The following is a 16,355-nucleotide window of genomic DNA, read 5'->3' as shown; positions in this document are numbered from 1 at the left end:
TAGGAAGATGGGCGGGGGGAGGGGGGGGAGACCCAAGAAAGGAGTGAGGCATAAGAAGTAGCGGGAATGGCAGCTGTGCACCAGATTGGAGTCTGGTGACCCAGGAGACACATCCCCAGGGCCGTCGATACTAAGATTCCCACTGCTCTTATGTCAAGACTGCCTGTCAGTTTGGTCCAGGTTCTTTTTGGTACTTATCTGATTTTGACCAAACCTAGTGGCATTTCTGTTCTCTCCACCATGCCCCGGAGGGTGAACAGATCAGCCTACGTTAAACACCCCAATCCCACAGGCGATGCTTTGGCACTCCAGAGGACCAGAGGGAAGCAAGGGTGAGCTGAGACACAGAAAACAGAAGACTGCTTCTTCAGACTGTGTCTCTGCCAGACACCCAGGACTGGACTCACATACCAGCCCCGCCATGTGCCCCAACTATGGTGGACTCTGATTTCCAGGATTCACTACGGCATATAAATTATCAGGGAAGCTAAAGCCAACTATGATCCAGAGAAGGTTTTGTTGATCTTCTAAAAGCCTTGATCTAACAGTGACAGTACTGCCCTTTCCTTACCCGGCTAGGTTTTGGTTTACAGCATAGCTTTTACAATCCAAACAATGTATTATTCAGGGAGACATACGTTAAGTGGCAAGACTCTAAAGAAAAAAAAGGTTAACATGGAAATGGAGATAATGGTTATTTGTAGATGGTGAAAAGAGAAAAGGAAGTGTAAGTGGACACGGGCAGGGAGGGAGTCCTTAAGATAGTGCAGGTTCTATGTTTAACGTGGGTGGTAGGCACATAGGTGTTTATTTTTATGATTTCTTTAAATATTTGTTTTATAGTCTTATGTATGAATCATTGAACAATCACAGCACAGACTGCAAAGTCGAATTTCCCTTCTTTTACAGGAAAAAGCAACATTTTTATTGAAATATCCGTATCTCAGGAATATCCAAGCTCCCGCCCCCAAAAGCCTTGATTACAATTCACTGCTACCTGAATATTATCTGTGTGTTGACCCTTCACTTTGTAGTGCAATGTGAAAATTCAGGAGACCGAAGCCAAGTTCACAGGACAAAGAGAGTCTGAAGTTTTTAGTCCTCTATCGCAGTAACATTTTGATTAAAAAACAAACAAAAACAAACAAACCAAAAAAACCAATTTACTATTCATGTGGTAACATCTACTTGTGGTGACATCTGAGACTATCCTGTTTATGTTTTTCAAAAACCATGTTGAAATTGTTCTTTGTGCATTTTGTTTTTTGTAGTAAATTGAAGTACAACGTATAGGTAAGAAAAAGAAATCAATCTGAAAGCGCAGAATGCATGATTTAGAAGATCTACTTCATTCATTCGACAATGATTCCATTACTGGATGTGGCTGAAAAGGTGCAAACTCCAGCTTTGGACTTGTGAATGTAATCCAAGCCAGGAAATGCAAACCATACAGATCTTAGGAATCTGGTAGGGAACACTTCGTTCTGTCCCCCACCCTCTTCTGGTCAGTGGTGTGACCATCTTCCCACTGTGAGGTACTCCCCAGAACGGGTTGGCCATCGAAGATCCGTCTGTGGGATGTCTCCATCAGAGACGTTATGGTCTCCCAATCTCTTTCCCGGCACGGCCCTCACACACGGCACGGCTACGTGCACGTCACACTGGCCAGTGCCACTAGGCCTCCTGAGCCAACCGACATCTCAGCACCAACAGCTCATCTGCTCCTTCCTGGCACAGAAGGCTTCTCAGCTGGGAAGGTTGGGTCTGCATAATACAATAGCACAGGGAGGTATCTTCTGCCAAAAGCCGCAGGAAGAGCAACTCTCAAGGACAAGGTGGGCTGATCTTCAAAGTTGGCCAAGACTGACAATCAGACGAATTCTTTTTCTCACTTCTTCCTCTGTAGCATTTTCCCTAGTGTTGAACACGTAAAATCAACAGAAACATCTGATGACTGCGCTCACAATACAACAAAATGGAAAAACAAAACCAAGAACAACCCAAGGGTCATCATCAAGTTTTCTGTTTTATTTAAGATTTTAGTTTTAATTCTGAAGAAAGAGGTACATTTCCTTGTTTTTAGTTTTAGCGTCAGGTTATAACCAGGTTTCTGTTTTCTTTTCTCCTGTCTTTTCAATACTGCACAAACGTCCAGAAACTACAGGGTTAAGTAAAAGCGGCAGGCAAGGAGGTCAGAGATTTGCTCTTGATGGTGATCAGATGGCCCCAGAGCAGTGCTATCTCAGAGTGCCCTAGTCAGGCGAATTTAAGGTGAAAGAAAAAAAGATTCTGACAGAGGAGAAAGACTGAAGAAATTACTTATATTTCAGCTCTTATGTTATGCATAGGTATTAAATCTGTGAATGCTTTTTTTCTTTAAAACATTTGAATTTACTTTAAATCTAAAGCCAAAAATTTTTTTCTCCTTTTAAAAAAAAATCCCTTCTCCCCTCCTTATAAACTCTTTAGCAATAGGCCAGTTACGACTACAGATCAATTTGTCTTTCTACCAACTTCCAATAAATTCTTTTGCTTAACGACACAATCAAGTCCTCTCCATCAACTTGCCGAAAGAATTAAAAATTAAATTAAATTAAAAGCATTTTTCCCTGCAATACTCATAAGCTGAATACAAGATGGATGCCAGGACCACTTCTTTCCCCCCATGCACTTAGCAATCTCATTTCAATTAACCTGGTTTTCAAACTTTTGCAGTTGATAATGCATTTACTTGACCTTTCCTAAAGATTAATCGTCATTTTCTGCTAAGCAGATTATGTCATTATTATGCGCGACAGACAGACAGTAATTTTCTAAGTATTGAGACTGCCCTTTGATTTTTTTTTTTTTCCTCCTTAAAAAAGGCATTTTTAGGAAACATTCAACAGTGTCACTCAAATGCTGATCAAAAGAAACTTTTACAATAAAAAAAAAAAAACCAAAGATGGTCATGACCCTGTGATCGCATTGCATCTGGGGGTGGGGAGAAAAAAAAATTGATCAGGAACTGGATTCTTCAGAACGTAAGAGATGAGCAGGGAGCGGTGGGTGGGCTGAGAGGGAGAAAACAGGGTGGGACAAATCCTGCATTTTCTAATGGTTTCTCTTCTTTCCCTAATGGCGGTCCAGTGTTGAACTCTGTAGTAAATCTGTGGGGGTTTTGCTGGGGGGTCTGAAGGCTGTCTGAAAGCCTGGGGGTGGGGAGTGGAAGCTGGAAGGATTTGAAGGAGGAGGGTAGGGATTCCAACTGGCTCTGTGCAGGGGGATCTGTGTGCTGAAGGGGGCGCTGTGGTGGGTCTGTGACGGAGCCGCACTGGGGCCGTCCATCTCTGTGAGGGCCTGAAGAGATTTTAGCCAGTGTGGAGGATTGTCGTCTTGAAGAGAGTCTAAACTGTTTCCTGAAGTTGCTGGAATACCTGAGGAGAGAAAAGAAAACAAGAGGGAAAATGGTGAGTCTGGGCAGAAAGAACCAGAAAGCCAGCAAACAGAGAATGTTTCAGGTATGATTAGTTTACCCAAAAAGAAACAGAAAAATTACAGTCTTCAAGTCCTTCCAAAGAAGACCTTTTTAACCTTATGTTCTTTTGGCTCCTCCACCCCCAAGGAGGATTCATCGTGACAGAAACCCATGCCTCCTCTCCCACTACATAGACACTGTCCCCCACTGTCACAGAGGCAGAGCTGCAAAACCTCGTCCCCACAGTTGGACGCCATCACTTCCCAATGGCGCTTCTCCTTCTCTGACGGGGATACGTACACAAGAGAGCCTTATAATAGAGAGCTTTATTTTAAAAAGTGGAGTATGTTCCTTTAAGAGGATAAGTCAGATACTTTTGTGCTTTGAAACCTGAAAAATATACACATGCCGTGAGCACCTCCTTACACCCAACGAACCAACCTAGGCGTCAAGTGTCTCATACAACAAGGCCGACAGAGTCTCCAGGGACTGCACGACCCCGGACAGCGAAACCGGCCACCCCACGCTTGTGGCTTTGCGAAAAGAAGCTTATGTTGAAGAGACCTCTGTTTTTTATCTCATCAGTGCTAAAAACCAAACGGATGGCAGTCAGTGGGGCTGAAGGAGGGAGAAAGTTACCTGTGATGATGGCTGGGTCTGTCCAGCTGCCAGGGCTGTCCCAACTCAGGCTGTCGGTGGTGGTAGGGTTGGACGTTGGTGCACTGTGGTTGGCGTTGGAGGGGGAGGAAGAATTGGGCAGTCCACCAAAGTTGATGTTAATGTTGGGTAGAAGTGCCCTTAGCCCGTCCTGCCATTCCTTCATATTTAAACTCTCTACAGAACTGCTGTTGTCTGGGAGATTTACCAACAAAAAAATGAAAGATAAAAAAAAAAATAAAAAGCTGACGTTAGAAACATATGTTGTTCTTTAGTGGTTAAGCGGGAGAAGAATTATTCTTTCTTTACTGAGCATTTAAGATGGGCTGTCCTAAGCAAGATAAACGTGGTTAGGATTTTGCTCATGAGCTCAGAGCCCCTGAAATCAGCGAGGAAAGACTTGCTCAAGGATCAGGAGAGGGAACGTCTCGTCCTTCTTACAGACACTTCACCATCTTGCGCTTGTAAATCAATAATCCAGTTTAAAGACTCCATGCTCCAGAGCACAAGTGAGTTCCAGCTACATTATGAGGTTTCAGTCAGTGAGGCATTTAGCCGGCTGAGCTGATTTACTCTATGAAGCCTGCAAAGTTCAATACGGGAGCTCATTTCTGAGCCCGTTAAATGGAAGAAAAGTCATTTTATGAAGAATAAACATAAGCCAATAGAAAAGGAAAAATAATTAAGTTCTTCCTCATGATAAAACTGGTAATGCATTTCAGAGGAGAAAGGCAGGAATGAATAGGCTTCTGAATTTGAAGAGGGTATTTTTCCGTTAGTCATAAAGGCTGAGCAGGCAGGGGCTAAGCTACCTTTCAGATGGGATAATTTCCAGCACAGTCTACCTACTCTATTCCAACAGATCCACCGACCATTTAAAACTCAAGTCCTGGAGTCCTACAGTCAGTTCTCTGGTTCTATTTATGAATAATGTCATATATGACAAGACACTATCAATGTAAAAAGGCTTTTTATAAATTGTGACTGAACTAACTTGATCTACTACCATCCAGAATCCACATGCTTTAATTGGTTGGAGGGGAAAGAGTGAAGCACAGCTACTAGAGTAATTGTTTTATTGGAAACAGGAATGTAGATCAAACTATCAACCGAGGTTTTTGAGAAGAGCATAGAGAATTGATTAGCAATCACCAATGATAATGATGATGATATTCTATCAGGCAGTCTGTGCTATTTGGTGAATTCAGAATTTTGTTTTTATAATTTTGCTTTGCACCAATTACTATTCTATGCCAAATGGTATCATGTTTCAGCAAGTGAAGCATTTAACCCTACTGACCTTATTTATAAAAAGGAAAAAAAAAAAAAAAAAACTACAACCAAACCCAACAAAAGTCATCCCTGAATTACTAAGATGAAGAAGAGGCCATCTACGCCATATAGACAAGTCAAGATAAGGGAAAATAAATTCCTCAAACCTTCTTTCCTTTCACAATCAATGCCGTTTCCTAAGACTCATCCTTCTGTCTGCATCCTACTTTACATCCGCATTGAATTGTACAATTTACAAGGCTCTCTCATAGTCAATTATTATTTCATTTGACCCTCATGTTGTGACGTAGGCAGAGCAGGGAGAATCATCTCCATTTAACAGATAAAGAAACACACTCCAGAATAATTTGCTCAAGGTCACATAACTGGTATAGTAAGGACTTGAACCCAGACCTTACCTGAGTTGTTTCTTTTAATAACACCAAGGTCTCTCTCTTGATCTACATGGTACAGACTATTAACTGACTTTTTAATGGGTCAAATACTTAAGGGAAAACCCAGGGGCCTATAAGACCCATGACTAAAAGGAGGCAAAAAAGAAACACAGCAACATTATAGTGTATCTATTGGCCATGATTAGCAGGATAGACAAATATTTTGGCCGAAGGAACAAACTGGACTCTGCAGTCAATTCAGGGGCTGGGGGGGATTTCTAATCAACAGTGCAATCATCATCTTCACTCTGGCTCCAACTGCATGCGTACGGTACTAACAAGATCACACTAACAAAGTTCTAAAATACCCTCTATTACAGGAAGATTTGGTGACTATGCCACATTCGAACCTTTAAAGTGGTCAAACTGGGGCGCCTGGGTGGCTCAGTCATTAAGCGTCTGCCTTCGGCTCAGGTCATGATCCCAGGGTCCTGGGATCGAGCCCCGCATCGGGCTCCCTGCTCAGTGGGAAGCCTGCTTCTCCCTCTCCCACTCCCCCTGCTTGTGTTCCCTCTCTCGCTGTGTCTCTCTCTGTCAAATAAATAAAATCTTAAAAAAAATAAAAATAAATAAATAAATAAATAAATAAATAAATAAATGGTCAAATTGTCAGACTGTGTAACTTAAAATGGTTTTCAATCAACCAGAAACTGAACTCTAAACAAGGAAAGCTTCCCAGGAAGGAAATAAAATCCTCCTGATATAAAAAGATGATGTATAACTACATGGGGAAATTCTGAGGAAGATAAAGCTCTTGAACTAAGTAGCTGAAGTCAGTAAGAAGCCTATGCAGATGATTTGAGCCCCTCTTTTCCACCAAATCGAGAAAAAGAAAATACCCCATAACTCAATAATACCAATTTTCTCCTTACTTTTGCTTTATGTTTAGTGAGTACTGGAACTAAGGAACCCCTAATTTTGCATTAACAGAATAATATTTGCATTTATATAAAGTTTATTTGAAAATTAGTATTGCAATAAAGTCAAAAGACATTTGTGCATGGGTAGGGGATACACAGGAACTCTGCACTTTCCACTCGGTTTTGCTGTAAACTTAAAATGCTCTAAAAAACAAAGCTTTTCTTTAAAAGATGTTTCTCTGATTTTAGACTAATGAAATCAAGCAAGAGTACACCTGACTCTTGAACAACACAAATTTAAGCTGCATGGGTCAACTTACAGGCACATTTTTTTTTTCGATAAATACAGTACAGTCCTGTAAATGTATTTTCTCTTTCTTATGATTTCCTTAGTAATATTTTCTTTTCTCTAGCTTAATTTATTGTAACATACCTAACATACAAAATATGTGTTAATTGACTATTTATGTTATTGGGTAAGGCATTCCGGCCAACAGTAGGCTATTAGTAGTTAAGGTTTTGGGGAGTCAAAAGTTATACGTGGATTTTTGCCTGCACCGGGGTTTGGTGCCCCTAACCCCAAGCTGTTTAAGGGTCAACTCTACGTTGACCAAAGAAACACATATGGCACATGATAACAGAAACAGTGAAAAACTCAGATCATCCCACGTGAACTATAAGATAGTTAAGATTATAAGATAGACTATAAGATTATAAGATAGCTTGAGAAATAAATTAGCTAGTTTATAATTCTTACAATCTTGTCAAAAAAACAAAGTCATGTACCTAGACATCTTGGGACCCTGAGAGCATGCATGACTGATTTACAGTGAAGCTTGTGCAAGTGTCACAGGGACGTGGACTGACATCTTTAGCTCTTGGAATGGGACCACTAATTCCAAGGAGCTTCGAACAAGAAGAGCAATTTTCTTCAGCTTTCTCCACTGTTGCTATGCCAAGTGTTGGCACAAAGAAAGGGCAAATGAAAGGAAATTAACTAACGCCTACCTTCACCAAAATAGCTCTCTCAGTCCAGCCACACTTGAACTCACCTCCTTTACCTCCCCATCCCCCACTGCCTCTGACTCAAATTTGTTCTGGTAATGAGGGCTTCTGGTAATCCATTCCTTGCAATACACAACAGCAGGGGTTATTAGGTACTACTGACATTCTGGACTACATAATTCTTTGTTGGGCGGAGGGGGGGGGGGGAGCTGTTCTATGCATTACAGGATGTTTAGTAGCATCTCTGGCCTCCACCCATCAGATGCCAGGGGCTCACACACCCCAGTTCTGACAACCAAAAATGTCTCCAGACATTGCCAAGTGATTCCTGGGGGAGCCAAAAATGGTCCCTGGTTGAGAGCCGCTGACACAAAGGAAGTCGGTTCCTTTGTATCCAGGGCTCTGAAAAATCCCACTGGAATACGTATTTCCCTTTAAGATCGTACCAGAACGTTGATCACTGGACTCAACCTGATGCAACTTCGTTTCCCTTTCTTGATAGAGGACCTCACACTGGGTGCCACTGAGCATGTCCAAGTCAGGAGGTCTAATGGAGAAAATACTGGGCTGATAACTGCAGGTGGCCTGTGCAGTCAGCTCTATGCTGGTCATTAATACGACCTAAGGGATCCAAGTAAGTCTCTTCACATCCCAGGGCCCCACTTCATAAGTAGGAATAACATCTGCCTTACTCTCTTGGAGGGATAAAATGAGAGAAGGGAAAGCAATCTGAAGCCCATTTATTACTTGATAAATGCCTAATAACAATTTTTTATCAGTATTCAATACTGAATAGACAGTAAACTTTCCAAAAAGCCAAGGCAGGGGACTCCTCACTTGCCAGAAACTGGCTCCGTACAAACAGTCTCCTCCTTGGGAATGTAGGGATGACACCCAGCATCTTCACAGAGGGATTATATAGTTGATCTAAATGATAAGTCTTCTCACCACCAAAATATTGCAAAGACAAATAAGATATGGGAAAGCACCTTAAACTTTCCACAAGCAAAGCACAATGAAAATCAAGTTACTGAACGTATTTTCAATTAGAAATTAGATACTATTTGATTTTTAAAGCATTTAATTAGTTGTAGTATAATACATCCGGGAAGAACTGTATATTTTTAAAGGACTGCTAATAACGTTTTAAATGTTTTATAATGTTAAAAGAACTAATTTTAATTTATAATTTTCAGATATGTACAACAAAATACTATTCTAGGGTCTAAATAATTTGAGGGCAGGAAAGCAGGTCAAGTTGTTTGTAGTAGTTTTATTTTTCAGTATAGAACTCAAAGACATAAAATTTAAAATATCTTCAAGGTTCCAGATACCACATTCTCATATACCATTGGGTAAGAAGTATCAGTATACTTTCAGTTTCCCTGGACCCCCAGCACACCACAGAGAAGAAATTATGTCTAAAATTCGGCCAGCTTGGCGATTACCTAACACCCAGTCCATAACATGTTGGTCACAGCACACGAAGCAGGTTGACAAATCTGGTTTTTAGCAACAACAGCAACAACAAAAATTATAAAATGTATGTGTAAAGATGGCCGAGATCAAAGTTAAATAAGCAACTGTTTACTGAAGGCATACAGTATGCAAGGAGAACAAACAACTTCAATTTTGTCTCCCGTTCTCAAGGAGTTTAAAGTCGAGACGGTGAGACAATGTAAATACAGGAAAAATTCAACAACGACAGTCTGGACGAGCAACAGAAGAAATGCCACCGGGTTGTATGTGATTAATAAATGCTACAAAGTTTAGTAAAAAGAGAGGCCAGTGAGGCACGCATGTGGAAATGTCTCCGGGGGGGGGTTGGGTAAGGACAGGAGCAATCATTCATTCACAGAGTGGTTTTATTTACTCCATAGATAGCTTGAGCCTCAGACATCCACAACACTAGACTTAGACCAACTACTAAGTAGGATGCATAGAGAAAGGCATGTTTTATAAGCAATGGCTCCGCAGTTGACCCTGACGGAACATGGGTTTGAATTGCACGGGTTCACTTACATGTGGATTCTTTTCAGTACAGCACTATGAAATGTATTTCAATATTTAAATATATTTTAATATTTATATTAAACATATTTTCTCTTTTCAGTGCCTCTAACTCCTGCATTGTTCAAGGGTCAACTGTATTATAAGATAAAACTACGCTTTATTCTGACATCAGATCTTTGACAGAAAGTCCTAAAGCAGGAAAAAGATGAATAGTTTAGGCAAGAACACACAGCATTATAGCGGCTTAAGCGGGTTTCTCTTTCTGTTCCTCAGGTTAACTGCAATGTGTTCATCATTAGGAAATGCAACACTTTGCTACTGATAGCAAAATTGTGGGAAAACCTGCTCTTTGTAAGTTGTCACTGGTTGACAAGCTAATGAGTTTTTCCAGTCTGCATAAAATCTTCACCTGAAGACTGAATTTCAGATTGGTTTCAGACTGCAAAACCATCTCAGGAGCCCCTGGGGAGGAAGCGGAGGGGACAGGGCACTAGGACAGCATATCCTCCTCCCATTCTGCTTTCATCTATGTCACATATGAGGGTGCCAGGTGAGACTGCATTCGAAAACCAGGACCTGCTGCTCGGTGTGAAGACAGATCTGTGTGCAATGACAACACGGTGAGAACACACACACATAAGGGGAACCTGAAAACAAAAGGCCATCCCAAGTATTCGTTTCCTGTAATAGTCTGTACCACCAGGTCAGCATTTTCTGTCTCCTCTTGGAAGCCTTGCCTCTACCTTCTTTTTGGCACCACCTCTGTTAAGGTTTTTTCGTTAGAAACACAGAGGCCTTATTAATTAAACTGGCTAGATGTAGCTAAATTCACGGACCCACCCATTTCTCTCCTTTCATGTTTGCTAGGGACAACTGGCCCACATCCTCAGTCTTAGGCTACTCCATTCTTATCCGCCGTCCCTATGGCAGAGACATCTTGAATTTCAAGTTAAATTCCTATCAGTGCTCAAATCCTCCCCAACTGGGCAGCAGTCATCGAGAGTCCCAAATACACCTAGAAGAGTTTATTCTGCTCTCCAGTTTTAAGCCTTATCTAATGGTTACTCCTCAAAGCCTCAATTGGCAGCCTGATCTTATTTTCCAAAAAGCTTTTATCTTCCTTTCCTTTACTGCTGTCCTTTATAGTCAAAGTCAAAGGCTCCCTCCAGTGGCTAGGTTACTTAGGGAAACAAATCTTTCTTGGTACAAGCTGTTGTACATTTGAAATTTAGTTCCCATTATGGTTACTCCTTGCCAGTTACTCTCAAATATTCATGCATTTTTAGAAGGACACACAGTCATCCTATCTCAGGCTCTACCCCTCTCTACGCCACCTCCCTACCCCACCTCACCTTGTTATATATATGATTTCCTATCAGTTTTGGATGAAGTGCATCTCCATCAGGACAGGATTTTAAAAAACCCTAAACCTTCTCCAAACTTTAACAACATATCTCTAAGCAACTCAAATATAAATGAATTATGCTTGTCCTTATATGTTAAACCAAACTTTAAAGAGCATACAAAATTTCTCCTACCAGAACTTGAAAGCAAGCTTTATTGTATCGGCATGCTGTACTTTTTAGGTGAGGCTCAGAAATAATTTCAATTTATAAACTAAAATTTGCAGGGAAAATGACTATTTTGTGAATAAATTCCTTCAGGTTTATGAAAAAAAATGTTATTCTACTTAAACAAAAAGAAATGACACTCAAATTTCTAGGATTATGATTATAAATCAGGACAGGCCAGTACTGCAGAGCAGATTTACTGGGGCACAAAATGTTAAGGATTTAATAGATTTGAAAGTAGAGATTAAACTAAGTGAAAAATCCTAAGAACGCAAATGAAAAAAAGTTCTGAGAACACAAGCAACTTGAAAAAAAGTAATAATAAAAAACAACCAAAATTTATTACTAATAGAAGCAGAAATGACATAAACAGGAAAAGAGAGGCCGTGAGGGCCAACTAAATATGGCCTTGGCTTCCTGGACTCTGCCTTTATTTCACGCTTTTTTCCCTCTCTAGAATGCTCTCCTGCTTTTTTCTAATTAATTTTTATTCACTCTTCCGAAAGTTTAAGTCTTTTCTCTTCCACTCAGATCATTCTAGAACAGTACTTGTGGCCTGAACCACACTCACTGGGCAGCAAACTGCTGTGACCCCACTATTGTTGCTGCTCACCCTTCTCACACCTCTCAACTCTATTGCTCTATTTCAAGGCCTGTAAGGGTGTATTTTGTATATCCTTCAGCATGTTGCTGTCTTAGAAACTTGATGTGCCTTAAGATATCTGCTGAATCAAAGATCCAACTTGAGAAGAGCTGAAAAATCACTTTCCCCTAAAAAGCCTGTTTAATTCATATTTGTATAATGCTATGAATCAAATCATTCTCTCCAAAGAGATGCAAATCTTTCTGAAAGCAGGAATCAGCTAGGTTTGGGGGGGCCAAAAGGCTTTTCTGCATGTCAACTGAGGGAAAAGAGCCACTATAATGATATGTTTTCAATAGTGTTTGAGATGCATGTACACTTTTAAAAATCCAATGCACCGAAATTAAATAAGGAATGCTTGGGAGATACTAAATGCTCTTCTGGTATGAACAAAGTCCTATGGGCATAAAGAAGAAAATGAACTATTCTTCCATTCTGCATGCAGGTAAGTGGTGACTCGAGAAGCTCATATTGAAGAGGACATGGACATTCCATACAGAACAGAGAGCAGCAGATCTAAAATACAGTAGAAGTATTTCAAAATATAAGTAGATGTGTTTTGCACAATGTGTACCTTTTTCTTCTAGAATGTTCCTATAAGTCTGTTTTAGGGGAGAATCAGATCATCCAATGAGAACCAGGAAAACATCCAGCTGTTTGTTTTATGAAGGATCTAAGGAAGTAGAATCTATTTTTTTTTAAATGGAAAAATACTTATGGAATGATGTCTATACATAAAGCTATATAGAGAGTGAAGAAAAAGTACACTTAAAAGTTAATGCAAAAGATAAAGACATCTCAGAAGCATTACAGACTGGATTAGATGGAACCTGAACCAGAATATAGAAGCAACAGAGCTAAAGGACCAGAGGGGCAAAAATCGAATCTAAGAAATCTATAAAATCTGAAATTGGAAGCACAAAGGAAAGCATTCAAGTGAACACAAAACTGAGCACTATGAACAAAGCATTGTGAGGCAATTCAAAGACAATCAGGGGGGCTTATCATCCAGGCGAGCATATAGAAGTCACCAGAATATGGTTTCACCAAGACAAATGACAAAAGTACACAGACATGGGGGGTTGACAACCACCCTAACATCTCTGAGGTCTGAATCTGCTAGAAGAAGATAAACCTAATAAAACTGACTTCCTGACAGTCTCTCTTTCCCAAGGTGGAAACAAGGAGGGAAACTTATTCTGGACTTCTGACCAACAAAGAACTGGTTGGCTGTTGCGAACATAACAGAAGCCCTAAGAGTTTGTGACATCATTTTAGGATTTACAGAATCAGAAAATGGGAATAACTTAGACTGGTGCTCTTGGATAGGAGGCATCCTGGCTATTTCTGCAATTACCACAGTGCACTGCAAATACTTGTTTATGTGTAACCTTTTGTCTACTAGACTATGAGCTCCTCTAGGAAAGGGGCGTTGATTTAATGCTCTTCGTATATCATGAACAGTTCCCAAACCTGGACCTCAACAGGTATTTAATGTTTCCTAAACAAACAGCCCTGAACATCTGCTTCCAGATTTTTGGAGAAAACAGGTTTCCACAAAACGTTAAAAAAAAAAAAAAGGTATGGCTCAGGGTGGTCCCATGGTTATAAGGGACAATGATTCATAGGCTGCAAGAATAAATGATTCTAACAAAGAACAGAAACTGGGCAGAAATCTAAAGAAACCAGTTGTTACAGAGGTAGAATCACACAGAATTAGAATGGAAAAAAATGCTTAGGAAAAATGGATGGAGATAAAAAACCTACCTGTCTGTAATAAGAGTGTCATGATCCTTGAGGACTAAAATCAGAACACGTAATGATCTGAAGCTTGTGGACAATGTTGAAGGCAAGAAAAAGCTAAGTTTGGAATAGGAGAAAATTAGGAAAAGCCCCTGTGCAGCCTGGTGTCATAATGCTAAGCCCCAAGAGAAGGCAGGGCTATGCAGTTCCATCTTCATTTTGCTTCTTTCCATCTTCTTTATGAAAAGAGCACAATCCTCAAACCAGAATGGACAGATTAAGCAATGTGGAGAAGAGAACTGTTAAGTCAGTAAAGACGCAAAGACAATAAAAGAACATCCACTCAATTTAAATGAGTTTTAAATCTTTAGGTGCAAAATGAATTAATTCTATTCCAGGGAATTAATCCTCACAGATGTGATCACAAAACCACTGTTAAGATAAGTGCTGGAAAAGGAGAAAATGGCAGACTCTAGAAGCTACATGCTTATAATTAGTTCTTGGGAAAATCTGAAACAGATTAGGAGCTGGATGATTTCCTTAGAAATGAGTGACAGGTTTAGCAAGTCCTGCTGCTCTATTGCTTGCATTTGAGGGCATATTTCATCGAAAATAATATGCAGCATTTTGGCTAGAACCTTAGCTTCCTTCCAACTGAAGTGCACAGGAAGTTAAACTTTAATTCTCAAGTGGAATAGGTAGGTAGTCATGGAGGCAGCTTCTACTGACAACTGTTTTCCACTGGAAATGTCCTCTTTCTTTCTACCATGGTCCCTTTCCTTTCTTTTTCTGCTACCTGTACAAACTCAAGACTTTGAAACCAGCTACTTTCCCATCCCACTGACACATCAACTCCATAAAACAAATGGAATAGAGGGATCAATGAGAGCCAAAATGCATTTCTATAAAGAAGCAATCATATCAAAATAATTTATTCCTTGGATGGGCTTTCTAGGATATCCTAAGTATAATATATCTTGAATTGAGCCGTTTCTGGTAAGTCTTCTAATGGTAATCTTTTGGGATAAGATGTAAAGTGTAGCATTGGATAACAGCAGTGTTTAGATGAATTTTTACAAAACTTAAGGTACTCTGTGTCAGCCTGAAAGTTTCTGTGATACTATTCCATTTACAATTGCACCAAAACCAATAAGATATCTAGGAATAAACCTAACCAAAGAGGTGAAAAATCTATACTCTGAAAACTATAAAACACCGATGAAAGAAACTGAAGATGACATAAAGAAATGGAAAGATATTCCATGCTCACGACTAGAAGAACAAATATTGTTAAAATGTCTACACTACCCAAAGCAATCTACACATTTAATGTGATTCCTATCAAAATACCAACAGCATTTTTCACAGAGCTAGAACAAACAATCCTAAAATTTGTCTGGAACCACAAAAAAAACCCAAATAGCCAAAGCAATCTTGAAAAGCAAAGGTGGAGGCATCACAATTCCGACTTCAAGTTATATTACAAAGCTATAGTAATCAAAACAGCATGGTACTGGCACAAAAATGGACACATAAATCAATGGAACAGAATAGAAAACTCAGAAGTGAACCCACAATTATATGGTCAATTAATCTTTGACAAAGCTGGAATGAATTTCCAGTGGAAAAAGTGTGTTCAATAAATGGTGTTGGGAAAACTGGACAGCAACATACAAAAGAATGAAACTGGACCATATTCTTATACCAAACACAAAAATAAATTCAAAATGGATTAAAGACCTATGAAACCTGAACCCACAAAAATCCTAGAAGACAGCACAGGCAGTAACTTCTTTGATATCGGCCATAGCAACTTCCTTCTAGATATGTCTCCTGAGGCAAGGGAAACAAAAGCAAAAGTAAACTATTGGGACTACATCAAAATAAAAAGCTTCTGCACAGTGAAGGAAAGGATCAACAAAACAAAAAGGCAACCTACAGAATGGGAGAAGATATTTGCAAGTGACATATCTGATAAAGGGTTACTATCCAAAATACATAAGGAACTTATAAAAACTCAACAACCAAAAAACAAATAATCCAATTAAAAAATGGACAGAAGACATGAATAGACATTTTTCCAAAGAAGCCATACAGATGGCCAACAGACACATGAAAAGATGCTCAACCTCACTCATCATCAGGGAAATGCAAATCAAAACCACAATCAGATACCACCTCACACCTGTCAGAATGGCTAAAATAAAAAACACAAGAAACAACAGGTGTTGGCGAGGAGGTGGAGAAAAAGGAAACTTCTTGCACTGTTGGGGGAATGCAAACTGGTACAGCCACTGTGGAAAACAGTATCAAGATTCCTCAAAAAGTTAAAAATAGAACTACCCTATGATCTAGCAATAGCACTGCTGGGTATTTACCCAAAGTTACAAAAACACCAATTCAAAGGGATACATGCACCCCTATGTTTATAGCAGCATTACCTACAATAGCCAAGATACGGAAGCAGACCAAGTGTACACTGATGACTGGATAAAGAAGATGTGGTATAAATATACAATGGAATATTACCCAGTCATAAAAAAGAATGAAATCCTGCCATTTGCAAAATGAAGCTAGAGTATTATGCTAAGTGAAATAAGTCAAAGACAAATACCATACGATTTCACTCATCTGTGGAATTTAAGAAACAAAACAAATGAGCTTAAAAGGGAAAAAGAG

The 16,355-nt window shown here is 39.7% G+C and overlaps 1 protein-coding gene across 4 annotated transcripts in view; it reads right to left on the bottom strand.

Moving 5' to 3' along the window:
- Nucleotides 1-964: 964 nt before the first annotated feature.
- The window catches only part of CNOT4 (CCR4-NOT transcription complex subunit 4), a 145,360-nt gene continuing 129,969 nt past the window's right edge, over nucleotides 965-16,355 (bottom strand). For 2 of the 4 annotated variants that reach the window (XM_032401511.1, XM_032401512.1), the window contains exons 11-12: nucleotides 4,097-4,309; nucleotides 965-3,416 (exon numbers count right to left, since the gene is read on the bottom strand). In XM_032401511.1, coding sequence (XP_032257402.1) covers nucleotides 3,115-3,416; nucleotides 4,097-4,309 — 515 coding nt within the window. In that variant the 3' untranslated portion in view covers nucleotides 965-3,114. The remainder of the gene's footprint in view (nucleotides 3,417-4,096; nucleotides 4,310-16,355) is intronic. The other 2 variants (XM_032401513.1, XM_032401514.1) reach the window with 1 other exon arrangement.

This window comes from Phoca vitulina, unplaced genomic scaffold (assembly GCF_004348235.1).
Source record: "Phoca vitulina isolate PV1807 unplaced genomic scaffold, GSC_HSeal_1.0 scaffold4, whole genome shotgun sequence".
In the NCBI taxonomy this organism is placed as follows: Eukaryota; Metazoa; Chordata; class Mammalia; order Carnivora; family Phocidae; genus Phoca; species Phoca vitulina.
Note: the sequence above shows the minus strand (reverse complement) of the source record. Positions and strands in the feature narration are given on the sequence as shown.